At 44.5% G+C, this 27,553-nt stretch overlaps 1 protein-coding gene across 1 annotated transcript in view; it reads left to right on the top strand.

Annotated features, from left to right (window-relative positions):
- RYR3 (ryanodine receptor 3) overlaps positions 1 to 27,553 on the top strand; it is a 373,605-nt gene that overhangs the window by 150,395 nt on the left and 195,657 nt on the right. Inside the window, exons 20-30 of the mRNA XM_077771636.1 lie at positions 2,682 to 2,898; positions 7,714 to 7,818; positions 10,128 to 10,231; positions 10,498 to 10,581; positions 12,495 to 12,654; positions 14,014 to 14,161; positions 15,027 to 15,232; positions 15,808 to 15,982; positions 23,900 to 24,108; positions 25,716 to 25,891; positions 27,232 to 27,268. Of these exons, the coding sequence (XP_077627762.1) occupies positions 2,682 to 2,898; positions 7,714 to 7,818; positions 10,128 to 10,231; positions 10,498 to 10,581; positions 12,495 to 12,654; positions 14,014 to 14,161; positions 15,027 to 15,232; positions 15,808 to 15,982; positions 23,900 to 24,108; positions 25,716 to 25,891; positions 27,232 to 27,268 (1,621 nt within the window). The remainder of the gene's footprint in view (positions 1 to 2,681; positions 2,899 to 7,713; positions 7,819 to 10,127; positions 10,232 to 10,497; positions 10,582 to 12,494; positions 12,655 to 14,013; positions 14,162 to 15,026; positions 15,233 to 15,807; positions 15,983 to 23,899; positions 24,109 to 25,715; positions 25,892 to 27,231; positions 27,269 to 27,553) is intronic.

The following is a 27,553-nucleotide window of genomic DNA, read 5'->3' as shown; positions in this document are numbered from 1 at the left end:
AGTGTCCTACACTCTCCCTCTTTTTTTTTTTTTTCCTCAAAAAGTTCTAGTTCTATCCCACAGCTTCAATATGTCACTAACACAATCTGCTGTTTCCGTTGAATTGGGAAGTTCTCAACCAATAATTTCAAGGCTTAGTCATTATTTCCTGAAGGTTCACTAAATTAGTAACATTTCAGGCTAATGACTCAGTTTTGTTTTAATGTCATTGTTCATATTCTTAATACACATATAGCATGCCCCATTACATAACATTTAATGTAGGAACATCCACAAGGGACGATTGTGGTTCTAATTCTATATCATTGTTTAGTACTTGAAAATGGGAAAGTGGGAGGTTTCCTATGATTTCTATCATTAATTTTAAAACAGCATTGTGTAAAATGCTGTTTGGATAAAGAATTTGTTTGTATTGGGAAGGGGAAAAAAACTTTAATGTCTCCCACTTGGAGAGAGTTTTATTTTCCAGTTTCATAATTAGGCTATTTCCACAGGCACGATTACTCAGCCAGCACTGAGACTCTCTTGCAAGGCTGCCCTACCAGAACATTCCAGTGAAAGAAAGTGATGCTTGGTGGAAAGTCTTGCTGTGAGGACTTTGTTAGGTTGGAACCCTTCCTGCACATGCCTTAGCCCCCTGCAAACACGTCCCCACTCCCTCAGCAGCCCCTCACTGTCCTTATTCCAGAACAAAAGTGGAATCTGGCTGCTGCTTTCCATCTTCTCCATCGTCACTTTGGTTCAACCGATTACCCTCACCTCCCACCATCACTAGTTTGGTGTCCGGTGCCTCCAAATACGTGCTAAGTGGTCTGCTGACCTATCCACATGGAGAAGCTGGAAGAATCTTCTATTTCTTCTCCTTAAAGTCTTTCAGAAGCTTCCTGCCTGGAATACAATCGCGTCTTCTTGCCGTGACTCACAGACACTACGTGATCCAGCATTGCACCGTCTCACCTCATCTCCTGCCCCTTGACTCTCCACCCAAACTCCTTCCTACCTCAGGACCTTGGCACGTGTTGTTCCTCTGCCTAGAATGTTGTTCTTGCACATTTTAAAACTCCTAGAGTCCTCTTTAGCCCACAGGGTTAACTCACTTTTCTTCCTCAGAGAGGCCTTCCTTGACTCTAAACTAAGAACCACCCTCTTTATTCCTTCCTCGATATCTCCCAATCAGTTATTATGACTGTTCTTCTAGTTGGATGCCTGCTCTGTGACACCAGGGACACTATAGTCTTTGTTCATTGTCGAGTCTCCAGTGCAGAGAACAGCAAGTCATATGGGTTCAATAACTCATTGCTAAGCAGAGGGAGGAGGGCGTGAGTGTTGTATGCAGAGGCTCTGTGTGTATATGTTGATTTTTCCTGTGCAAAATGAGTGTTGACCCTGCAGGGCTACATATCTTTTCCTGTTTTAATTACTTAAAACTGTGGTCGTACTTTCTCATTAAGTTAAAGTGGATCTCCAAAAGCTCTCTTTCTTGTTATAAACCTAAGAGAATATAAAGTAACATTTTGAAATAGTTCACTTTCACCCGCTCCTCCTTGCAGGGGTAGCTTTGGGATGTAACTATAACCCTAACCTAACCTATATGTACAAGGCTAAAATTCAGCCAGGTGCTGAATTACCATGTTGAAAGACTTCAGTATACTGGAAATTTAGCACCTGCCATTACCGTGAGCCCCCAGGTGACTCTGCCCCTTCCTGGGAGGTCTCTCCAGGCACTGCTGGAGTGGACCACAGTGTCAGGTCCACACACCCAGTCCACACACACAGCAGGGTGGTGGTGCTCCAAAGAAAGGCACTGGTACCCTAGTGAACAAACACTTCATACCTCTTTGACTTCCTATGGCTGTGACCACCTGCTGATGCTTCTTCAGAGTCGCCCTCGTATGGCTGTTTTGGGGAACTGCAGCCTCTGCAGGGTATCACCTGTGTATATATCATTTATATGTGTTTAATATTCTGGTATTCCCTAATCTTTTGCCTACATCTTAAAATTAGAGTTTTCTATTTCTCCCAGATAGTTAGGCCATGTTTTTTAAATTGATATGTGAGTAATGTCCCTCAAGTAAAAAGATGTGAAGTCCTCATGCTGTAGTTTTAATACGATCTTTTCAGAGAATAATGTTCTCCTCATCATCACTGCTACTCTTTTCAATACTCTAGTAATAATATTTACAATGGTGATTTATCTACTAGAGTAAGGAAAAACATGATATTTTAAAATTTTTTAGCGCACGAGCAGGGGCCAGGGGCCAGAGAGAGGGCCAGAGAGCGAATCTCAAGCAGACTCCATGCTCAGCTCACCATGGAGCCCGATGTGGGGCTCAGTCCCACAACTGCAAGATCATGACCTGAGCTAAACTTAAGAGTTGGACACTTAACCAACTGAGCCACCCAGGCACCCCAGGAAAAACATGAGTTTTAAAGCCTAGTCATATTTATGTATAAGTAAACTTTTAAGGACTTAGCTGACATGGGTCACCTGATGATCGTACACTGAGTTCTCTCCAGTGCTTTCTCGTGTACTTTAGGATGCTCGTTGCACCCAGTCTGAGTTCAGGCACTTCCCCACAAAATAATTTGGGGTGGCGGGGGGGTTATCTTGAATGTTCCCTTATTTAGGCTGGGGTTTCTCTTTTTAACCTCTCTCTTCTTGGTCTCTCCAAATGATACAGAGTGCGTTTCCTGATGGGTGGACGTCATGGAGAATTTAAGTTCCTGCCTCCCTCTGGCTATGCCCCTTGCTACGAAGCCTTACTTCCAAAAGAAAAGATGAGATTGGAGCCTGTCAAAGAATATAAACGTGATGCTGAAGGAGTTAGAGATCTGTTGGGTACCACCCAGTTCCTCTCTCAAGCCTCTTTTATCCCATGCCCCATAGACACCAGTCAGGTAGGTTCAAGCAGGCAGCCCACGTAGATGAAATAATAGGGCTAAATCCTTCTCTCTGTGTTATATCTGAACCATTCCTGTCATACACTCAGTATTATCGTCATGTAATGTGAACAACCATCGTTCTTCATGTTTCTACCATATGCATACATTGAGTTCTTTCAGGATTTCTCAGACAAGAAGTTGGCCACTTGCTATATGCAAGGCCCTATGAAGTGCAGGTGCAAATATGCAGTATTCTCTGGGAGTTCACAACCAAGTTACAGAGGTAAAAAGCAAATGTACTTTTCTTAAGCCTGAATGTAATAAATCCAAAATGAACAGTATGCACAAATAAGTGCTATAGACACCTATTAGGCTAGAAAATTTCTAGAAGTCTAGTTAGACTGGAATTCAACTAGGGCCTTTAATAAGCTTAAGTGGAGAGGGGCATCCAGGGGTAAAGTAACAGGAACAGGGTAAGTAAGGGTCTACAAGGAGAAAAACAAAGTAGGGACAGGGGGAGAGCTACCCTACCACCCAGCAATTGCAATACTAGGTATTTACCCAAAGGATACCAAGATGCTAATTCAAAGGGAGTCCATATGGTATTTCTAAGGGAGCTCTGGTATTTATAACAGCAGCATCTACAATAGCCAAATTATGGAATATTATTCAGCCATAAAAAAGAATGAAATCTTGCCATTTGGTTGGATGGATGGAGCTAGAGAGTATTATGCTAAGCTAAATAAGTCAGAGAAAGACATATACCATATGATCTTACTTGTACATGGAATTTCAGAAACAACAAATGAACAAAGGTGGGGGAGGGAGGCAAACCAGGGAACAAACTCTTAACTACAGAGAACAAACGGATGGTCACTAGTGGGGGGAGATGGGTGGGGACATGGGTTAAACAGGTGATGGGGATTAAGGCACACTTGTGGTGAGCACCAGGTATGGTGTGAAGTGTTGAATCACTATATTGTACACCTGAAACTAATATTACACTATGTTACCTAACTGGAATTTAAAGTCTTCAAAAAAAAACAGTAGGGACAGGTGGTTATAAATATTCTCTTGTGGCTGGATGCTTGGAGGAGGGGGAGCGTGTAGGAGAAGAGCTGGAAATAAAACTGAAATGAGGTAGTATATATGAGGGGAAAGTGCTAATAAAAGGACATTTTCTTTCCCTTCCCTGGGCCTGTTTTGAGAGGGACACGCTCATATGCTTAAGGCAAGGGGCATAAACAACAGTTTCCAGTATTTCCTCCACACTGACGCTATTCACATCACTATTCTCAATGTTAGGGAAAGAAAATGAAAAGGGGTCTTGTCTCTGAGGCACAAGGGGTTAGTAGTTTGTAGGAATATGGCTCTTTTGACCTGTAGAGGGTCTCCAGCATGTTATTTTCCCATGATATTCATGCGACCCTATTACATTCAGCTATGTGTGCATATTCGTAAATTGGCTTCTTACCTCCTGCAGCAAATTACTGTGAATTTCCATAAAATGGAAAGAGCAGCATTTCTCTGCCTGCTTCACAGAGCCTGGTACAGCACCTTGAGAATAGTTGGCATTGAGAAGGTTGATGGGAGGCTGGGGAGGAGTTCGTGAGCCAGAGATGATCCTAGAAATCGGATCCTCTGGTTTCTGTGTAATCTAGATACAAAGCTTGAGGGCCAAAGAACTGAACAAGGTTTTACATGGATGCAAGGCCGCTAGTGCCCAAGTGTGAGGAGAGCATGGGCATGGTACCTACTTGTCTCTACCGCCCCTCACTAAATAATCAGGTGTGTGCTAGGAAAGGCTTCCTGGAAGAAGTGGGCCTCAAAAAAATATGAGGGGACGTTTTGATGAGAGAGGGAAGGAGGGCTTGATGAATGGGAAGAGTGTCTAAACCTGCAGAATTGAAGACTTGAAAATTGAAGATCGCAGATAAATCAGCAGGCCAGAAAAACCTTTGATGTCAGGACCCAAAGTTGAATTTGTATGAACCCTGGGACTAGGGACATGTTCCCAGGAAGTCAAGTAAAGAGACGTTCTTGTTGGNAGGCACTAACAGTTCCCAGGGCTTGAAGCACCCCAGTCTCTGGCTGAACACAAGGAAAAAGGAGCCCAGCTCTGGGCAGCCCAGCCCCAGAAACCCCAAGTCAGTTAGCAAGCCAGTGTTAGTCTGCCCCAGGTAGCAACCAACTGAGGTCACTGAAATGATGTTGTGGGGTTATTTGTGGAGGCCTCTTTCCACATTGTCTCCCTTCATTGAAGTAGGTGATTCCTCCCACATGGAAATCCCTTTGCAGTCCGTGATCTCCTAAGGAGCACTTAGTTTAAACAGTTTCTCTTGGTTTACCAGTAAAGCCCAAATACAGTTATAATTTGCTTGCTGATAATGTTCCCCATTTTGTTTTTATTGGAACATCATGCCACTTATTAACATTGCCGTTTTGATACTCAGATTAAGTTGATTTTTTAAATGGCTTTAGTTGAAAGTCAAATAGTGATCATAACACATCATTTAAATGTAACTGCAAATTTTCTCCATGATCTCCTCATATACATCACTTACTTGATACCCTTTTTTTTTTTTTTTTTTTTACCAAAAGCAAAATTTATCCAGAAGCTACCCTCCCTCAAAAACAGAAAAATCAGGATTTTTGTAAGTAGCAGAAATACTAATAACCATTGTCCTAGAGGAGGCATTGCAAGGGCCAGGCAGGTGATGCAGAAGTGAAGTAGGTCAAGTCCACAAGCCCTCAGAAACTGGCTGTTTCTCAACTCCAGCTGATGGTTACCAGGCCAAAGTGTGGGTCCAGTGTTTGTGATCTTCCAAGGGGTCAAAGCAAACTAGAAATCTGGATTTTTATATGAAATCTCCCATTGCTTAAAAGTTGTCAGTGAGTATATGTAGGAATAATAATTATTGTTATTACTCTAGTAGCAGTTAACAGTAAATTTTAGAACATAGGAGGAAGGAAAGGAGAAAAAAACTTGGGCCCCTAGTTGTATGACCTTTGTGGAGAGAGATGAACAAAGTGCTAGGAAAACCTAGAGAAACTCTCTGTGAAGGTAATCAGGGAAGACTTCCCAAAGGTGGGATGTTTGAGCGAAATTTAGAAGGATGGATATTGAGGGTATTTGGAATAAAACCAGCGCTGGACAGCCCTTAAAGCAGTAAAAACAGATTTTAGTAGGAGTTAAGTAAATAGGGGAAAAGGAACTCCAGTGTAGAGCTGGACTCGGTTCTGAATACAACAAGAACAAGTAGGGCTTCAGAGCCAAGGAGAGCAAGTTGGGGAGGTGGGGAGAACCAATGGAAAGAAATTACTAAGAGAAGCCCCTGGGGTTGGGATGGATTCTTGTTAAAATGACCCCCCAGGGTTCTATCTGAAGGCAGGCCGGAGTGTTCTGATACCACCTACAGAGGCTGGTGGAGGAGGAGGAACTTCCATCAGACATGGAAGTAAAGGGAGGGCTGTTCCATTATCAAGGGTGGTGGCTTCTCACCAAACTGATTTGGCAAGATACCGGAGGCTTGAGCCCAAGGCCCAAGGATGGAGCTTAGCTGGAAAACAAGCTCAGAGGCTCCTATCTGGAGCCTGTTCTAAGAGAGTGTCTTTGTCATCTCCTCTGTGGTGTAGAGGGGTGTGTGTGTATGTGCAGCATGCGTACGTTCCACGTGTATCATTGGGGAAATGGATAAGGGTGAAGATTGCATATGCAGGGACACATAACTGTGAAACAGTGTGATCTTTTGTGACAGTTTCAAAAGTCAGCAAGGATGTGTTTGTGAGGACATGGTGGAAGAACTGAAGGAGGACACTGTGTACTTGGTTAACACATTTAGTCTGTGTCTTAGGAGTTCAAGGGACACTTGCAGACACCCAGGAAGAGAGCATTTTGATGTGATTTTGTTGGAGACTCATCGCTCTGACCACAGCGTGGAGGTAGATTGGTCAGGAGTTTGGGCAATCAGCTGTGAGGGTCTTGCAGTAGTCCAAAGAGAAAATAATGAGGGTTAGTGATTAGAGGAGGGAGCCCTTCAGAAAGATGCTTCAAAAATAAACGTGATCAGAAGCACTTGGGTGGCTCAGTCAGCTAAGCGTCCTGCTCTTGATTTCAGCTCAGATCTTGATCTTCAGGGTCATGAGTTCAAGTCCCACACTGGGCTCCATGCTGGGTATGCAGACTACTTAAAAAGAACATGGTCAATTCTGTGACTAATTAGATGGGGCTAGGGGTCCAGGTAATACCCAGAGGGAAGACACTAGGCTGACTTCCAGACTTGAAGCAATGGTGGACCACTGAACACAAAGAGAAAATAAAAACAGAAAGAGAAAAGGTTTTGAAGGAAAGAAGTGAATCCAGTTTTGAATGGCATACTGGGTTTATTTGACGGAAACATCCTGCAGGCAGTTGGAACTGTAAGTCTGAACTTCAGGAGAGACCATGGCTAGAGACATACGCACTTAAGTGGGATCATCTACAGCTGGGTGTGATCTCTCAAGGAAAGAGCATGGAGAGAGGAGAGGTGAGGCCCAAAGATGCATTCACATGTAAAGAACACGTAACACAAATACCTTCAAAGAAGACTAAGAAGGGATGGACAGAGAAGAAGACCAGAGAGGAAGGAATCTCTGAAAGCATCAGAGTCAAGCAGAGTGGTTGAGAACAGTACAGCCTCTCTTGGGGAGAAGGGGTCTCTGGAAGCAGCCTCTCCTGGGAGACGTGTAGGGAATTCAACTGTGTCACCACATCCACGTGGATTTTATGATAGATTTCAATATGGTTGGTTCTTGTAGTGCTGAATTCACACTTGTTTCTTTTCTTTTTAGGTGGTTTTGCCACCTCACCTGGAGAAGATCCGAGACAGACTGGCTGAAAACATCCACGAACTTTGGGGAATGAATAAAATAGAGCTTGGCTGGACTTTTGGCAAGGTATGCATTCCAGTGGCCAGGCTGGGGAGGTGGATTGGATTGCCTTGTTACCTGGGGAGGGTTCTTGAAAGACTCAAAAGAAGAAAGGAACCGCATGAGCCAAAACTCACTCCTCCTTACCGCCTCCTGCATAGTTTCTGTTCCAAGCTTTGCTCAGTTAGTTATCTAAGCGAGTAGAGGGGGAGGCCAGCTCTACACAGACAGAACTGGGGGTTCACTTCCCTTCTTACTTGAAAATGGCTTCCTTCATTCAAGGAATTTCAGGCACCATCATTCCTCAGCACCTCCTCCAGAACCCTCACATCTCCTTTTCCCCTTCATAAAAAAGCTGTCCTCTCTGCATGGGGGGCCAAAAGAGGCTGATTCATTGTTTTGAGTCAGAATTTGTTTAATACGGTTTTCAGACGTATTGCTAAGATTAATAGACACTAAAAGGAGGTTACAGAATCTCTTACGCTAGAAAGCATTTTTCAGAGAGGATGTAAATTGACTTTGTGTTCCATGATTTGTGTAAGGTCATGTCTGAAGGCATAAGGATAGGTGAGTTCTGAAGCTGCCTTTGACCCTGACACCCTCAAATTATGTACCTTCCATCTTAGTTACTGAAAGGGTCCCTGCACTCTTAACTCTTATTGATATTGATAGAGCTACCATAAAATATTCTCCTTCTATATGATCCCATCTCTGCTCTGTGCTCTTATAACACCACAGACCTCTCCTTTAGAGAACTATTCACAGCTGCAATATTACATTTATTGTTATGATTATTTTATTACTTTTCTCTATGCTATTAGACTGTATTCTTCATGGGCTTGGGCTATCCCGGCTCACCAATGAACTCCTAATGCCTAGCTCAGCACCTACCACATAGCAGACAATTGACAAATGTTTGTTGCATGAATTAATTAGTTAACGTCTGGATCTGTACTACCCAATACAATAGTCATGAGCCACAAATGATTACTGAGCACCTGAAATATGACTAGTCTGAATTGAAATGTATTGTAATTATAAAGTACACTGGAATTTTAAAGACGTGCTGTGATGGGGCACCTGGGTGGCTTAGTCGGTTAAGCGTCCGACTTTCACTTAGGTCATGATCTCGGGGTTCGTGGGTTCGAGCCCCGCGTCGGGCTCTATGCTGACTGCCAGCTCAGAGCCTGGAGCCTGTTTCAGAGTCTGTCACTCCCTCTCTCTCTGACCCTCCCCTGCTCACGCTGTCTCTCTCTCCTAGAAATAAATAAAACATTAAAAAAATATATATTTTAAAAAAAGACATGCTGTGAAAACACTAGTATAGAATGTCTCAGAAATGATTTCTTATACTAATGGCTTGATAAAATGGAAATATTTCTACATATAGGATTAAATATATTATTTTTCTAAGTTTATTTATTTATTTTGAGAAAGAGAGTTAGCAGGGGAGGGGCAGAGAGCAAGGAAGAGGGAGAATCCCAAGCAGGCTCTGCACTGTCAGCACAGAGCCTAACATGGGGCTCGAAATCACAACATGAGATCATGACCTGAGCCGAAATCAAGAGTCAGTTGCTTAACTGACTGAGCCACCCAGGCATCCCTAAAATATATCATTAAGATTAATTTCACCTGTTTATTTTTGCTCCTCCCAAGTGGCTACTACAAAACTTGTAATTATGAATGTGGTTCACATTTGTGGCTGACATTATATTTCTTTTGGGACAGTGCTGTCTCCTAGACAGATTCTGTAGTCCTTTATATTCTAAAGAATGCTACCCAGGGGCACCTGGGTGGTTCAGTCAGTTGAGTGTCCGACATTGGCTAAGGTCAGGATCTCCCTGCTTGTGGGTTCGATACCTGCATCAGGCTCTGTGCTGACTGCTCGGAGCCTGGAGCCTGCTTCAGATTCTGTGTCTCCTTCTCTCTCTGCCCCTCCCCTGCTTATGCTCTGTCTCTGTCTCTCAAAAATAAATAAATGTAAAAAAAAAAAAAAAAAAAAAACAAAAAACTACCCTGCAGTAGCATTATGATTCTGTAAATTTGAGGCAGACAGGAACATGGCTACCATGTGTAAAATTGTTTCTCTGTGAGAGTATGTTTTGGACACAGACACTTGAATAGAAACAATACACAGAGCCCAAGCTCCTGGAAACTTGGGGATGACACGTATCATTTGCTAGGGAAAAGATGGTCTATTTGCCCTATCAGCAAATAACTCTTGTTTGTCTTGTCCAGTACGGATTGCCTGGACCATGTTTCATAGTGCGTCCTTTTCTGTTTTCCGGGGCAGCGCCTTTTGTGAAAACAAATGTTTTTCTTTTGTTGTCACCTAGACACGGGATGACAATAAAAGACAACACCCCTGTCTTGTGGAGTTTTCAAAGCTGCCTGAAACTGAGAAGAATTATAACCTACAAATGTCAACCGAAACCTTAAAGTGAGTATTGAATTGAATTGAATGTGGTCTAAACAGTGAGTGGGTGATTTAATGCCTTAGAACTACACTGTAAAGGTATGTCCCTTGCCTTGAAAACATGATGCTTTCTGATAAATGAGTGGGGATGGTGATTGTTCATGTCGATGAAGGACTTAGCATAGGAAATAACACATCCACCATGGTTGCTCATCAACTCGGATGCAGGTTAGGGTTCTTGCTATCTTTTATCAAGTTGACCCTTCTCCCCTCCTTCTGCTATATCACAGAACCCTTCTGGCCCTGGGATGCCACATTGCTCACATTAACCCAGCTGCTGGGGAGGATCTCAAGAAGGTCAAGTTGCCCAAAAAGTAAGTGATTTTTAAAAAAATTTTTTTTAACATTTTTTCATTTTTGAGAGAGAGAACATGAGCGGGGTAAGGGCAGAGAGAGAGGGAGACAGAGTCCAAAGCAGACTCCAGGCCCTGAGCTGTCAGCAACAAACCCAAGGCGGGGCTCGAACCCACCAGCGGTGAGATCATGACCTGAGCCTAAGTTGGATGCTTAACAGACTGAGCCACCCAGGTGCTCCAGTAAGTGAATTTTTTAATGATGGAAAACTTTCATGCTTCCGTCTGAATCTTTTAACTGGGAGGATGGGAGGCCCGGGAGCAAAGGCAGGTGATGGCCCCAGATCCATTCCAGCACCAACAGGGCACAACGCTTCTGGTTCCTTCAACTGTACTGTGAACCCAGACAGAAGTCCCAAGCTTTCCCTCTTTTTGCTCCTTTACCTGGGCCCTACACTACTATCATTATTTCTAAGCCAGGAGTCGCAGCACTCAGACGGGTACACAGCCTATGTCTATGAGAATAACAGTTGGCACAGGAACTCAAAAATGGTTGGTCACCACAGGAAAAAAACTCACTCCCCTGGCATTGGGACAACCGGGTAATTCCTATGTGGAAACGGTTGTCTCTGCCAAGATTTAATTTGGCCCCTAAATCTGTCTATGTCCTATACTCTCTCTTACTCATACATTCATGGAGAGTCACATGTTCTCACACATTCATATGTGTGCCCATGGCACATCCATGGGCTCACTCATTTGCTCACCCTTGCACTCACCAGCCTTGAGTGCCCATGCATTCGCACATGGGTGTTATGATTACTTATGAGCCTTGGCAGTGCCAGCTTTAATCAGATTCTTTTCTTCCCCTTCTTCCCTGTTAATCTCCCAAGCTGCAAAGTGTCACTCTCAGAGGCAACTCCGGGTGCTGAGAGCAGCACATCCAAGAGGCAGAAGCTGGAGGGGCTGCCTGCCAACCAGGGGTCAGTGCTCAACAGTCAACCCATGTTGACTCTGCCCAAGCCCAGGCATCCCAAGAAGGTAGATGAGGGGCAGTATTTAATGCCTGTAGCAGACCATGCATATCACACGGCTCAGCAGTTCCTGTGTAGAGAGAGTTCCTGGTCTACAAGTCATCACATTCAGGTTCTGGCTTTGATCTGCGCCTTTGGTGGCCCTGGCACCATCGGTGCCTCCAGACTCCTGTTCCCACATAGCTATAATCAGCTTCTCTCCTTGAGAGTCACTCCACAGTGTGCCCTGGTCCTCTCCATTCATGCAGCGCATCTACCTGGCCTCTTACTCAGCTTTTTCCCAACTTCACATTATCTATCAAATTATCTACAAATTACAGACCGTTGAGGCTGTGGTTCCTGGACTGAAGAGGAAACCAGGAAGGTCACCTCAAGCTCACAAATTGTCTGAGGTCCCATTTTTTTTTTTAATTCCCAAACTTAAAGTTTAGCTTTCTTAGATGGAATGATTGTTCTCTACTGATTTATAAGAAACCACTTGGCACAAGGTCCTGTCCTTGTCAATCTAGTCATAACTTTTTCTGTTTTTGAAGTAAGCTGAAGGAGCTGTTGGTAACACTGCGGCACATGGAACGTGCCCCTCATTTGTCAGGCATTTGTAGCCCCTCGTAGCTTTCTTAGAAATAAGGCTGGATTTGCACTGACCATCTACTTTCTCCAGCAGTCTGTGTAATCTTTGACGTGCATTGGCAAAAAGGATGGTGGATTAGGGGCTTCATCTAAGGACTTGAAATAGAGCTTGGCAATCCATTCTGACAAAGGGTAAAACCTGAGACTGTAACCTTATTTTCATGGCGTTCTTACCATGTGCTGCTGGTCTAAGATGGAGTAGGTCTAAGACCTGGAATGTATACAGATGTGTATGTAGATATGTATATATATATATTTTTTTACTTGTAGCTATATGATGTCCAATGGCTACAAGCCAGCCCCTTTGGATTTGTCTGATGTGAAGCTGTTACCTCCTCAAGAAATTTTAGTGGATAAGCTTGCAGAAAATGCACATAATGTTTGGGCCAAAGACCGAATAAAACAAGGATGGACCTATGGCATCCAACAGGTGAGAAGTACTAGGTCAAGCCTGCTAGAGAAGCTAGGAGATGTGATCATCCATCAAAATGCCATTTTGCTTTGGTGGGTATTAGATTGGAAGATGGAAGTTGCCCTTGCACTCTATCCCTCATGCTTCAATGCATTTGTTATTTATAGAATCATGGGACTGGGTAGAATTTGTAATGGTCACACTGATATTAATTCCAGGCATAATTCCAATTTTGCAGAAAAGAATAGGCTTACCTTTTCTTTGTTAATCTGGTTCACTTGCAATTGTGTTCCCTGTGTGTGTGCCCCTTGGCTGCATCTTCCCTCATTCCCTGTCTTTTTGTTTGCGTGGTGGAGAGCCGAGCTCTCATGCCACTCTCCAAGGCCAAGGTAAGCCTTTCGCAATTCAGCGTTACAACTCAGCAGTGTTTCTGGGTCAGTCCCAGGCATCGACCAGTGAAGGTCAAAAGGAGAGGAGCCCAGCCCAGGAGAGGGCCAAACCAGGCTGCCAACAAGCCTGTGCCCCTTACTTTAGCCCATCGAGCCAGGATTTCTGGGCAGAGTTCTTGGCTTGCACAGGAGACCACTCTAGAACCAGGGCCTGGCAAGGAATTTGGTGTAGTTTAGAGTCTCCTTTAGTATTCCTTTATTTTCTTAAGTATCTGGGGTACTAGCAGGGAAGATCAAGGGGACTTGTGTGTACACATGTTTATTCATGCCTGAGTCTCCAATTCTGCACGTGTTTGGAAGCCAAGAAGACCACAACTATGGAAACCATGGCAGAATGGGATAAGGGGGACTCAAAACAGCATGGCAGGCCTATTTGTTTATGATGACTTACACTGCAGGCATTGGCCATTGTCTTCTTAGTACTCCCTGAGGAACTGAGGAGGCCTCTGAGACAAATGTGTGCCTACTGTAATGAAATGGACCCACTGTGAGACTGCCACCTTTTCTGCTGCTTCTCTTTGAACATACGTGCTTATCTGTCTTATTTCTCTGTTAAGAGACTGTTGTGAGTAGACTCTAACAGTTTGAATCATGGCATGATCTTCCACAGGGGAATACTTAGGTAAATCCCCACCTGGCTTGCCTTGGGAATAGAGGTTTCTAACCAATTTCAGGATACTTCACTTTATTCACAGGCTGGCATTATTAAAATGTGTTTTTAATAGCAACACCTTTCCATTTATATTCAATTGATCCTGAAGAGAAGTAGTAAATGAGTATATTGCTAAATATCAAGGTGCTGGGGGGGAAGGGCTGGTGGAAAGATGTGAGGAAGCCAAGATGGTGTCTGGGAATATATAAGGTAGTCAAGCTCTTGGTAAAGATGAAATGTATTTTCTCAGAATCTCTTGTCTTTGGCTTCGTGTAGGATTTGAAGAACAAAAGAAATCCCCGGCTAGTGCCCTACGCATTACTGGATGAGCGTACGAAGAAGTCTAATAGGGACAGCCTTCGTGAAGCTGTTCGCACATTCGTTGGTTATGGCTACAACATCGAGCCATCAGACCAAGAACTAGGTAACAAGCTGAGATTGTTCATTCTGGTCCCAGCTGACTGAACAGGTCCTCTTCTGCAGAAATGCTGACTTTGAATAAGTCTGATGTGTACTTTTAGAAATGATATTGGTACCAAAGAGCACTAAACAAAATGGTGTATTTTAACAAGCGAGGGGAGGAGGGAGGAGAACCATGTTTAAACTCTGTGATGATTTTCTATGGTGAGCACTTTTGTGACCCAGTCTTACAAGGAACTAAGCAATCCTCCGGCGTGGCTGAGCTTTGGGGGATATTTAGTCACAAAACCAAGTAACTTTTATTTCTCTTATTTACCAAACGTGTGAATATCAGCTTACTTTTGGTCCAGGTCATCTCATCTCTAAGTTGATTTCTACAACTGATTAAAATCACCTGCCCACAACTGATGAACTTGTCATTGTCATCCCATACCCCACGAGGGACTGTAGGCAAATTAGGACAATGTTATATGTGATGAGAAAGACGGATTTGGGGTGAGACAGACCTGAGTTCATATCCTTACTTTCCTCAGCTTATTAGTTCTGTGACCTTGAACAAGTAAACCTTTCTAAGACTCAGTTTTTCATCTGTGAAATGGAGACCGTATTACTGACCTCATAGGATTGTTGCTAGATATTGTTTCTAAAGGATCTACCACAAAGTAATTGCTCAGTGAATGTTACCTTGTATTCTGATTAGGATATGATGATCGTGGTGATTATTATATTATGAACAAAATGCCATGTTGGGTAGTAGGAGGTCTGTCAGTCTTTGTTGTTGTGAAATCCTTTTGAGGAATGCTTCCTAATAAAGGCCTGTGTTCTCTCTTTACTTCATGTATCCTCTGCTCTTTTCCTTCTCACAATAGCTGACCCTGCTGTGGAGAAAGTCAGCATAGACAAGATTCGATTTTTCCGTGTAGAGCGGTCTTATGCAGTGAGATCTGGAAAGTGGTATTTTGAGTTCGAAGTGGTGACCGGAGGAGACATGCGTGTTGGCTGGGCCAGGCCAGGCTGTCGGCCCGACATTGAGCTGGGGGCTGATGACCAAGCCTTTGTGTTTGAAGGCAGCAGGGTGAGTCTGGGTCATGTCCACATGTCCCCAGAGTTTTCTCCAAACATTTCCCTGGCAGTTGGAAGTACTGAGTGTCTGAATCTCTGGCTTCAAAGTGAGTCACCACCACCACTGGCTACTCTAGATCATTGAACGATCATTACCTAGTGATTGTTACTTTGCTCTTTGCTCTGGTAAAGGGGAGGACCGTATGTCCAAGTCCTTTCTGTAATTTCCATATCTGCCCTTGTACTCGAGCCCATTGCCTATATTCTGAAGAAGGTTCACAGAACACACCGCAGCTAGTATGTGAGGAAATCTTAGCACTTTGCCCTCAACGGAGTTCTGTTTGCTGTCATAGCTGCCTAGGTGTTGGGAGACCGGCTACCTTTTCTGATGAGCCTGTGTAACTCAGTTTCATTTATTTGTAAGACAGATCATTCTTCCCTGTAAGTTGTCCCTGGTAGAGAGGTGAGTACCTTGTAGAAACCAGGTACCACTACCAGGTAGGAGAAATTGTTCATGGAGGCATTTCTTTAGCTGCATGGGGACTTTTAGGACCTCCAGTCTCTAAGCTCTGGGATCTTATTTCCTAGGGCCAGCGTTGGCATCAAGGCAGTGGGTACTTTGGACGCACGTGGCAGCCAGGAGATGTGGTTGGATGTATGATTAACCTTGACGATGCCTCAATGATCTTCACACTGAATGGGGAGCTGCTGATTACCAGCAAAGGCTCTGAACTGGCCTTTGCTGATTATGAGATTGAGAATGGTAAGTCTACCACCTTCCACCCACCCCATTCCAGCTCCATGAGTTCAAGGAAAATCCAGGGAGAGCTATCTACCTACTTATTTAGGGTGAACCATCCTTTGCATATTTAAAACCCTGATGGTGAAGACTAACTCATTTACTATCATTTTTGAAGAGTCAAGACAATGGCAGTAGTCGATATGTATAGCATAAATATAAGTTCTGAACTTCCAGATAGATTAAGAAGCTCTCCTCTGATTCCCTACCCTGTAGCATGGCATGTTAAAGTTTCCCAGCATTACAAAGGAAATGCTAATTGCATATGGACTCGTGTTGCTGGCAGAATAGAAGTCAGTGAATTAAAGAATTATCCTTTTATTCATTTTATTGAAATGTCAGTCTGCATGTTTGTATAATTGAACTTGATGCTTTGATGGGAACCATTGAAACACAAAAGTTCGACATAGCTGTTCCCTTGAATGAAATATAATTTATTTTGAAATTCAAACACGCTCCGAAACCCAAGCACAGTTGCACTTATCAATGGCCCTGAATAGATGGCAGGCAAAATAGCTCTTCCAGCTACACAAAGAAGCAGTTGGCGCTCCTTATTTCCTGTCTGTTTCACTATGTTATGTACAAACGTTGGCTGCATATAGGAGAAGGGGCACTGGACTGTGAGTCAGCGGACTCGCTCCTAACAAGCTTTGTGGCTCCCAGAGAGTCTCAGCTTGACGTCTCTTGGTTTCCCTATCTTCATCTATACCAGCTGATTGGAAGGTAGACCATAGAAGTTCCGACATCCTTCCCAGATGTAAAATTCTATTGCAATGACTTAGTACCTGCTGTACATACACTCTTGTGCTTGATGCTGTGCAACTGCCATCTTCATGACAGATGAGGATGAGCCGGAGTAGTCGAGAAGGTGGGAGGCCACTCTCCTCCTGTCTCTGCCCCTCTCCACTTATGACATCTTGGGTGGACTTTCCTTAACTTTGTCTCCCTCTCTCTAAATGATTAGGGCACCTGCTGGATTTATATTTCCAACACTATGCAAAAAGAAACCTTTTTTTACCAAGAAAGCTAAAAAGGATAAAACTACATAGGTGAGACCAGCAGAAGTATGTGTCCTTGTATATATAATAACACAAATATTCTGTATTTGCAGAGTTTTTAACTTTATAAATCACTTCCACGGTTTTTATGGACACCTCTTTTCTGTACCTAACTGTACTCTAAGAGAACTTTAAAGATCTTTCTAAGAGCCATCTATTTAGGGAAACAGAAAGGTTGCAAGTGAATGTATTTTCCTAGAAAGACAGGATGACTATATTTTAATGCCTTCTGAAAAGGTTTAAAATCGAGGTCTTAAAGATTCTTGGTTTTGGAGACCGGCGGGGAAGAGGTCGCCAGCAGAAAGAAATACTTTTGTGCTGGTTCAGATGCAACACAGAGAAAATGTTTAGGTACACGGGAGGGCAGTGTAGGAGAGCTACCTTCTGACATGGTTCTTAGGAAATAGATATCTGCCAGGTACCCCCTTCTTGAGGCCAAGAGGAAAAGGAAGAACTCAAAGATCTAAGCTCATCTCCTAGGAAAGTAGCTCCCTAAAGTAAAAACAGTCCAAGGACCAGGAAACTTGTCCTGGCTCTACTGGGTAGGAACCAGGGGAGGTTACGTACCTATGAGGCTTTGGCTCCACATAAGGAAGGGATAAGAATCTTGTCTGTTTTGCAGTTAAGAGAACTTTGTAAAGTCCAAAGCCTTGTGACTCAAAGTTTGTCCCACTTATTAGAAACGCAGGATCTTAGGCCCCATGCCAGACGTAGTGGACCAGAAACTGGTGACAACAGACTCCGATGGTTTGCCTGCAAATTAAAGCATGAAAAGCAGTGGTCTAAAATATAGATAAATGCAAGCCATTGCAGTGTTAAGGGGCTCATTTTCTAGTTGTCTCGATAAATAACACATAACTATGAAAAGATAATAATGCAAGGAAGTAGGTTAGAAATGGCAAATGACTAATACAGATGGAAATTCTATGGATGTGGTATTAAAGCTGGATGTTACATACAAAGAGATGGCCACCTCAAAGGAGCCAGGGTGTTCCCCTCTGGGGATAAAACTGCAGTAAAAATAATAGTGTATGAGTAGTGTGAGTAATCGTGTGGAATCAGGAAAGAGTGGAAGAGTTTGGAAGATTTGCGTATGGAAATTTACAAAAGACAAAACTGGAAAGATAGAGAAGGTACAGAGGACAGTCTCAAATACCAAGAATCGGCTTTACATTCAAGAAATTTGTGCCATCTAATCTGGCCCAAGCACCCTTGAACTTCACCTTTTGGGGCCTGGAAGCTGTTGTAGGCTTGGAGTAGGGGAGTAAGGAATGTTTTAAGGTAACTTGGATTTTCAAGATCATCTGTGTTGTATTGAAAGAAGTGCTTCCTGGACTCTTTGTGTACATGGACGTGATCTGACCTTCAGAATAGCAGTCTATTAGCGAGCTGTTTTATAATAGAATTGTACTGTATCGTGTTAACATATTATACTGTAATATTGTATTGCACTTTAATAACACAGAGACAAGGTAATTGGAAGGCTCTTTCAGTTCTGTGATGGCTCAGGAGTCTGAAGAAGGACAGGTGAAAGGAAGTCGGCATGTCCTTCTTTGATAATAATAGCCCGGAGGCCTGGAATAGCCTTATAGCATCTCTGCTCTCTGCATAAGGGGGGGAAAGGCAGCAATTCTTGCCTTGAGCTGTTAGGAAAAGCATCTGTTGAAAGTAAAGCATTTTGCACACGGTAGCCCCTCATAAAGCAAAATCCCCTATATGCTTCTGTTCTGGTCACCAGCATCCCAGCCTTGATTCAGGCCTTTCCCGAAGCAGGAGTTGTGCTGGTGAGAAGTTGCCAGTCCTTTGGGTGAAGGAGTGGGGACAAGCATTCCAATTCATGGCTGTTTTCCTCTGGGTCGTTTATAAATTGTTATCTCCATCCTTTTCTGCATCATAAGAGTTGATATACTCTGATCTGCCTCATTAGAATTGTCCTAATCATTGTTCGCTACTCTGATCCCTGGCTTGGACCATTAGAGCTTTCACTATTGTCACCTAATAGCATCTGGAAGCTCAGAAGCTTCCCTGGTGAAATCTTTGCTATTAGGCTTCTCTTTTATTCCACTTAGAGGAAAAGAAGACAAAATTCTGAACATCCTGATAGACCTGAGATTGTGATGTCTAAAAGAGGCTTTACTGCCTGTCCCCTGTGTTGCCTCTCTGGAAGACACTCCCCTGAGTGACAATCGGCTCCATTAGAGTGTCTACAGGGACAGCCTCCCGGGCTGTTCCTATCATTGGCCCATCAGGATTTAACAGGTCCTTCAGCTCTGCTGATGGCTCTTCATAGGTGGCTGATGAAACTTACCTGCAGGAGTCATCACTGTCACCTGCAGGCATGCCACATTGGTGCCAAGGGGCCCTGCCATGCTCTCTCCCGATGGGTGCTATGGTTCTGAACGTGGTTAGAACAGGGGAGCGTGGCCTCTCATCTCCTGTGCTTGTTACAAGGCTTGTGACTACCTCTGGGCTCTCCCTGAACTCCATCTTCTGGGGGCTTAGCAAGAAATGAAAAAGAATGGGTAGAACACATGCCACTGCAGTGAGTTTCTCAGAAACACCCCGGGAGTGGCCTGCGCACTCATCTAACCAGCTCTTTCCAAGACCTCATTCTTCCTTTACTGCCAGTGAACTGCTCTCAGGTCTTTCCACCGCTTGAAATGCATTAACAATGGGGCCACGGTTTAGATTTCCTAGGGAACCAGTTTCTTCGCAAGCACCTGAATAATTAAAAGATGGCCCCCTGGCTATCCCTCTTTTTTAATCACAGAACTAGTCAGGAGGCCTTGATGATGCAAAATTTATTGGAAGCTGGAGTCCTCGGCAGGGTTTAAATACCTGTGTTCTGGCCATTCCTCTCCTGGAACAAGAACTCCATGCATATCTTGGTTCAAGATAAGGCCACGTGCAAGTTTTCTCCTCAGACCTTTTCAAAAACGTTAGCACATTGCATCTGTGACGCTGAATATACAGAAGCGGATTTCTTTTCCCCTGTATTCTTCAGTCCACTTACTTCTCCAGTTTCAGTTGAAGCTAGGGGTTAACTGAGTTGTGTGCAAAGTACAAACCCTAGTTTATGAGAGTCATTGCTCACTTACCAAATGGAACTTTGTATCCAGATTTACTCCAGGAAGCCAGGTGGCCGCTTGAGACGTAGCCCTTTTCATGTGAGGAGCCTGCAGTCTTAGTGGTTGTTGGCCTCCTGCTGCTTTATCTAGAGGCAAACTGCTCAACTACTTAACACTTAGGAAAAGTAAAGAAAAAGTCACAAAGCAAGTCACTGTAGATAAGAATTAGAAACAGTAGCCAAAACATGGAAAGAGCCTAAGTGTCCATCAACGGACGAATGGATCAAGAAGATGTGGTTTATCTATACCATGGAATACGACATGGCAATGAGAAACAATGAAATCTGGCCATGTGTAGCAACATGGATGGACCTTGAGGGTGTTAGGCTGAGCGAAATAAGTCAGGCAGAGAAGGACAAATATCATATGTTTGCACGTATAGGAGAATTAGGAGGAACTTGACGGAGGACCATGGGGGAGAAGAAGGGGGGAAATGGTGGGGGAGAGGGAGAGAGGCAAATCATGAGAGACTCTTGAATGCTGAGAACAAACTGAGGACTGATGGGTGTGTGGAGGAGGGGGGGTGATGGGCATGGAGGAGGGCACATGTGGAGATGAGCACTGGAGGTTATGTGGAAACCAACTTGACAATAAACTATCTGTTAAAAAAAAAAANAAAAAAAAAAGGGCAGGCACCCTGACCTTAGTCCCAATTGTTTGCTCTGGACTGCTTCTCTGTTAGCTTTTTTCACAAGCTGGCCCTGCATGCTTACCAGGTGACAGACCTCGAGCAAGTTATCCAGTTTGCTAAGCCTCAGTTTCCTGTTCTGCAAAATGAGTATAACGCTGAGCCAAGTCAGCAGAGCACGAAGCCCAGTGCCCGACACCTAGAAAGTACTTAATTAACATTAGCTGTTGTGGTTTATCATCATCCCCCCTCCCTTATATATTGGGCAGAATTAGAAAGTTACTTGACATTTGGATGCCTCCAGAAAAGAACTTTTAGAAATGGAAAGATCATTAGCTAGAGCCTCTCAGCCAGATGGAGGGAGCAGATGCAGTGGATCCAGTTATCAAGTATTCTTCCCTGGGAGAAAGTGCTGGCACCTTAGGAGGATGTATCTTTGCTCTTGGTCCTTTCTCAGTTTTCTCTTTTCTGTCCCAAACCTTGGATTTAGCTTCTTGTCGGCTGTTTGACAGAGTTGTCCTAGGTATGCCCGCTTGGTCCCAGGAGGTACCTGACAGTCTTTCCCCCACTGCTGTCACGTCCATGACCACTGTGGCCATGCCTTCTCTCATGCTCTGCTCAGCCATCCTCTGTGTAGATGGCTGCTGTCCTGGAGGGATGGGACTCTGCCCTGGGACATGGCTGCTATTTAAATCTGCGGCACGCTTCCCCTGGAACGTTCCCCCCTTCTCTTGCACACTGACTGGCAGCTGACCTATGAGTCAGAGTGTGTGGGATCTTGTCCCATTCTGTCACTTGGCCTTCTCATGACCTTGGTCATGTCCATTAGCTCCTCAAGTCTTCAGTTTTGTCCTCAGTAAAGTGCTGTCTGCTTTGCTGGTAGCTTAGGAATGGGGAGGGGCCCAAGTCCCTTAGAAAAAAGAAAAAAAAAAAAAGGTGTCACTCAAACATTCCCTGTTTTCCTCCTGCCAGTAAGGAGAACATTGCCAGTGGGTCTGTGACTAGGAAATTATTCATGTGACTTGACTCATTCCGAAGTCTTCATCCCCACTTCTTACCACTCAGGCATGTGTGCCTACCGCTCATACATTCCACCACTCAAGTCAACAGAGAAAAAAGGAGGAGACAGATTTTCTTGAGATGTCCTTTCTCTGCTCACCTCAGGGCCAGGCTGCTTCACGATCATGGCGCCAGGACCACTGTAGGTGGTGGTTTTCCGGGTTGTGTTTCCCGCTTTAGCAGAAACCAAAATGCAGTCTTGGAAGTAGCGGTGTTTCACAGCTGAACACTCACCGCCCTCTAGTCCATTGCTGTCCCTGTCTGTATATGCTCCTTGGGATCAGGATAGTTTCCTTCCTTTACATCTTCTCATAGTCCAAACCAGAGCCCTCCCAACAGGGCCCCAAGAACTGTTGCTAACAAGCAATGCTTATTCCCCACTGGAATCAGATTTCCAAGGGCCCCTTATTCATAAACATCCCCATCTGCAGAAGGGAGACAGTTTCCTGTCATGGTCCCTGGCACAAAAATCCCAGAAGTGTAGAACCTCTTCTGGAGGTTGAATGAGTGGGTGCTTCTCTGACCTGTCCATCTACCTTCCTGGGGGCCAGGCCACCAGTCTATTCTCAGTCCTCCGTGTCCCGGAGCAGAGGCTCTCTGTACAAGCATCACCCTTATTCTGCTAGCATTGTGTTAAAGCTCTTTTATTTGAAATGATATTAAATGGTATCAAATGGTGTCCTAAAAGAGTTTACAATTTCTTAGCTTGTGTGGGATTCACTTTTCAGATATGTGACTCATCCTACATAGAGACCTTGTGGCTTAAGTAATGGTACATAAGCACGGTCTCTAGGAGTGGATTTTGTCCTGGGTTTCTATGGACAAAACCTCTTACTGAGGAATGTAAATTCTCCCAAAGTTGGCCTTTAAATTTCCCCTTAAACAAACACTCCTGTCTTCGGAGTGACATCAGTTTTCTTTATGGGGGCTCCAGCCCCTGTGTTACCACCGGCCTCAGAGCCCTTCCTCCCTTGCTGAGTGCTCTCGGGATAATTAGTGCTTTCCCAGCCCTGCTGATTTGTTGGTCCTCAATTATGATTTATAAATAGGCCACAAACAAGAACAGCAAACAGTTTGAACTTCTGCTTTGGAATATTCTGCATGGCAATTTTTTTAATATGACAGGATGCAAGAGTGAGCTTGGAAAGTGAGCCGTAGGAGGGGAGGGAGGAACTTCCCATAGCTCCTACTGGAAATCTCACCTCCTGCTCAGGTGGGGGCCACAACATCAGGCTGGGGGGCATGGCAGTTTGCAAACAGTATTTTGTAAACCAACAGAGTCCTTGTTAGCATGTAAAACTTCTTCTGCGGGAAGAACCATTAGACCTCTCATGTCACTGGGAAGACACCGAGACATTAGGCTATTTGGACCAAATCCTTTAAAAAAATTTTTTTAATGTTTTTATTTATTTTTTTTTGAGAGAGATAGAGAGACAGAGTGTGAGCCAGGAGGAGCAGAGAAGGAAACATAGAATCTGAAGCAGGTTCCAAGCTCTGAGCAGAGCCCAATGCAGAGCTCAAACCCATGAACCACGAGACCATGACCTGAGCCGAAGTCGGACGCTCAACCAACTGAGCCACCCAGGTGCCCCTGCACCAAGTCCTTCTTGAGGCTTCTCGTGTTTTGTTTTGGCCAGTGTTTAAAATTTCCCAGGGCCTAATCTCACTTTTAACTAAAGCGTAGATAAAGAATTTTACTTATTGTCTTACTTGTTTTACTTTTCCAGCTGATATTTATTTACACCTTAAAAAGAATCTAGGCTGCATATGCCACCCCCCCCCCTTCATCTTGAACCAAATTCAGTTCTCTTCCCCATACACTGGCTGCAGCCACAGACTCTGTGTGACCTCCTGTTGTTGAGTCTGTGTGCCAGGAAGAAAGACAAAGGATGGTGTCCCATGTTTCCTGCTGGGACTCGGAGCTGTTAAGGAAGCCAGAGTCTGACTTCGTCACAGCTTCTGGGCTGGTCCCGTGGGCTGAAGCAGGCTCTCCTGCACCATTCTGCAGGCTTTGTGCCCATCTGCTCTCTGGGACTGTCTCAGATCGGCCGCATGAATCTCGGGATGGATGCCAGTACCTTCAAGTTTTATACCATGTGCGGCCTCCAGGAGGGCTTTGAGCCGTTTGCTGTCAACATGAACCGAGATGTTGCCATGTGGTTCAGCAAGCGCCTCCCGACGTTTGTCAACGTGCCAAAGGATCATCCGCATATAGAGGTAATGTTAGACATCGTGGGTGGCCCTGGCAGGGCAGGTGGGCCAAGGCACTAAGCTCCTGCTAATGCTCCTGTCAACAGGCAGCTGTTTACCTAAGTCCCTGCCCTGGCGGCCTCCCAGCCACCTCCTCGCGGGCCCTCAGGGCTGTAACTCTGGGCTGCTCAGCAGCGCCTTGCACATGGCGCCCACCTTGCATTTAATTCCCTGCAGATCAGTCCCCAAGCCTTCAGGCTATTGTGTATCCTCCAGATGTTTCTGTATCCGAAGATCTTAAAGGTCTTCCTGAAAAAGCTCGGTGCCTGCACTCAAGATGATATGTCCTAGACAGAATTCTTGCTCATAACATAATGTCTTTTAGGCCCCATATAATTTCTGCAGAACTACTTCCAGCATCTTAAACTGACATGTAGTAGTTGATCATGATGCCCTCATTTCTAGGAGGGAGCCGAGAAGAACCAGAGGTTGTAGGGAGCCTGACGTAGGTGCTGCTCCTACATCTGCTTGCCGGTGCCCACCGTGGTTTCTTCATGGGGGTGAGGAGATGGGTGGGGGGCTCATGGAAAGTCAGACAGATCAGCTCCATTGAGGCCTAGATGCAGCGGCTTGCTTCCACCTGGCTGTGAGGTCCCGTAACTGACCTTTCAACGCAAACCCAACAAGCACCAACACTTAATCCTCTACTTTTCCCCAGAGTCTTAAATAGTAGAGACTTTTAGTTCTCTGATTCTTGCCTGATGATGAGCCCCTTAGAAAGCTGGCTCATAAGCTTTTGGAGGTAATGAACCTGTTTGCCAAACGGATGGAAGCTAGAGACCCTATTAGAAAAAAATCTACAAACCACACAAATAGTGGTAAGCACACTCACCTCAGGATAGGAGCTGTTTTCTAGAATGCAGGAAGGTGCTTAGACCATAAGAAAGATATTATTATTTTTATTATTATTACTATTATTATTACTACTGTTGTGACTATTTCTTAGTTTATTTCCTTAGTACCCTCCCTCACCGCACACACATATTAAAGAACCCAGTTTTCATCTTTCCTTCTCTAACCCCACCTCTTGCAATGCTGTGCCCTGGTGCTAGGAATTTCCAGGATTTAGAGCCACCTCAGCCCTCGGGCTGTGATTGGGGCAGGGCTGGGAAGTGCACTCAGTGGGAGATGACCCACCCACGGGAGCTGTGATGTGTCTTCTTAAGCTTTGGGTTTCCTGCTTAAACAGTCACTTGCCCACTGACCAGGGAAATCTTTGGAAACATTTTCTTCTTTAGCTACTTACCCCCTGACCCGAAAGGTCATCCTCAGCAGATGCCATGCTTCATCATCCAGATGCCACCGCCTCTGTTACACCTGTTTGCCACCCTTGATCTTGCAGAAAACCCAACAAGCATGTTTTTAAATCTCTAATTTCTCCAGCCAGAGGCAGATCTGTTATTCTCTATGGAGCAGGACTCAAGGAACAGTGAGAATAATGGTTTGGTTATCACTGGTGAGAACTTTTATAGTTCACAGAAAGCTATGGCATATGAAATATCAATGAAGAAAGGAGCCACAGGGTCAAAGTCAGGCCTTCATGTGTGTCAGGTAAGGACCCATGGTGTTTCCAGGTTGTGAGGATCGATGGCACTATGGACAGCCCTCCATGTCTCAAGGTGACCCACAAGACGTTCGGCACACAGAATAGCAATGCCAACATGATCTACTGCCGCCTGAGCATGCCCGTTGAATGCCACTCCTCCTTCAGCCACAGCCCCTGTCTGGACAGTGAGGCTTTCCAAAAAAGGTGAGGGCAAGGCCTCCAGCTTTCAGAGGTGCTCATTGTGTGTGCTTTCCATTTCTGTGTTTGTCTGCCTTCTTTTTTTTTTAAATGTTTATTTGTGGAGACAGAAACAGAGCATGAGTAGGCGAGGGGCAGTGATAGAGGGAGGCACAGAATCCGACACAGGCTACAGGCTCTTAGCTATCAGCACAGAGCCCAATGCGGGGCTTGAACTCACAAGCCGTGAGATCGTGACTGGAGCTAAAGTCAGACACTTAACCGACCAGGCGCCCACTTATTTTTTTTTTAATGTTTATTTATTATTGCAAGATAGAGAATGAAAGAGAGAGCAGGGATGGTCAGAGCGAGAGAGGGGAGAGAGAGAATTCCAAGCAGGCTCTAGAGTCCGTGTGGAGCCCAATGTGGGGCTCGATCTCACAGCCATGGATCATAACCTGAGCTGAAATCAAGAGTTGGCCACTTAACCAACTGAGCCACTCAGGCACCCCTACATATCACCTGAGCAAAACTGGAACTCGTTGGGTAGGGTTCTCTCTACTTTCAGTCAGGGAAAGTAACAAGAATGTGCGTGTACACACATGTGCATACACCTGCATATGTGTGTTTGTTCAGTGTGTAATTAGGGGACCAGTCAAGCTAAGCAAGATCACAACTAGTGGAAAAGTTTCCACTCTTCCTGAACTATGTGGGTCCTTAGGCTCTTTGCAGCCTACAAATCCTGTGTTTTTGGAGTAAAGGGAATAAAAGTGCAAAAGAGGGTAAAATTGTTGTTGCCTTTGTGTGAAAGTAAAAGCTGAGTTCTCAAGGCAAATCCTACCTTCTTTGTGTAACTCTGGCCGGTGTCCAGTCCAGCAGCCATGTGACTTATGAGTACTAAGACTTCTTCCCTCCTGATAAGAAATATATATGTTCCTTGCTGTATTTCTTTCCTTTAATGTCTATTTCTAATTCTTGATGTATGTCTGCCCATCTGGAGCTGCTTTGTCTGGGTTTCCTCTGGGGTTTCACTATCTACTCAACAGGTACAGCTGCTTGAAAGAACAGGACAAGGTTTTCAGAGGTATCCCTGCCTATGTTATTTCAATCTCTTCAACTGCCCCCTAGCTCCCTAGCTCTCACTTACCATCTGGGCTGAGAGACAAGAGTAACAAGTCACAGTCCTGGCTTGTGGTAGCAGATTACAAATGCACAAGTCCCAAGACCAGTTGGGATCACTCGTGTATAGAAAATAGTTTTCTAACCTTGCCTTCATCATTAAAGGTAGATTAATTGCCTGTCCGAAGTGTGGAATTCTCTGTACAGCTGAATAACTAAAACATGGATTATCTCCTCTCCTCTCCCAGGAAACAGATGCAAGAAATACTCTCTCATACAACAACAGTAAGTAAACAGTGGGTTCAGTTATGGATTTCATGATTTGATTCTTTGTTGTACCTGAGGGTATGCCCCTTAAGCAAAGATCTGTCTAGAGATCTTCTTTAATTGCCAATTACCATGTCTTTTAATATCCATCTTGATGCTTCCAGAACACATCTCCAGCATTTCTCAAATAGGGGAAAGAAAGACAGTTATTTAGTACAAAGGAGAAGCTCCACCTGGAGCTCCTAATTGGGCATCATTATATACCCCATTTGCCACCAGGGACCAGTACTGCCTTTCTGAAGG

The sequence above is a fragment of the Crocuta crocuta genome, unplaced genomic scaffold (genome assembly GCF_008692635.1).
Source record: "Crocuta crocuta isolate KB4526 unplaced genomic scaffold, BGI_CrCroc_1.0 scaffold156, whole genome shotgun sequence".
NCBI lineage: Eukaryota > Metazoa > Chordata > Mammalia > Carnivora > Hyaenidae > Crocuta > Crocuta crocuta.
This window is presented reverse-complemented; position numbering and strand designations above follow the sequence as displayed.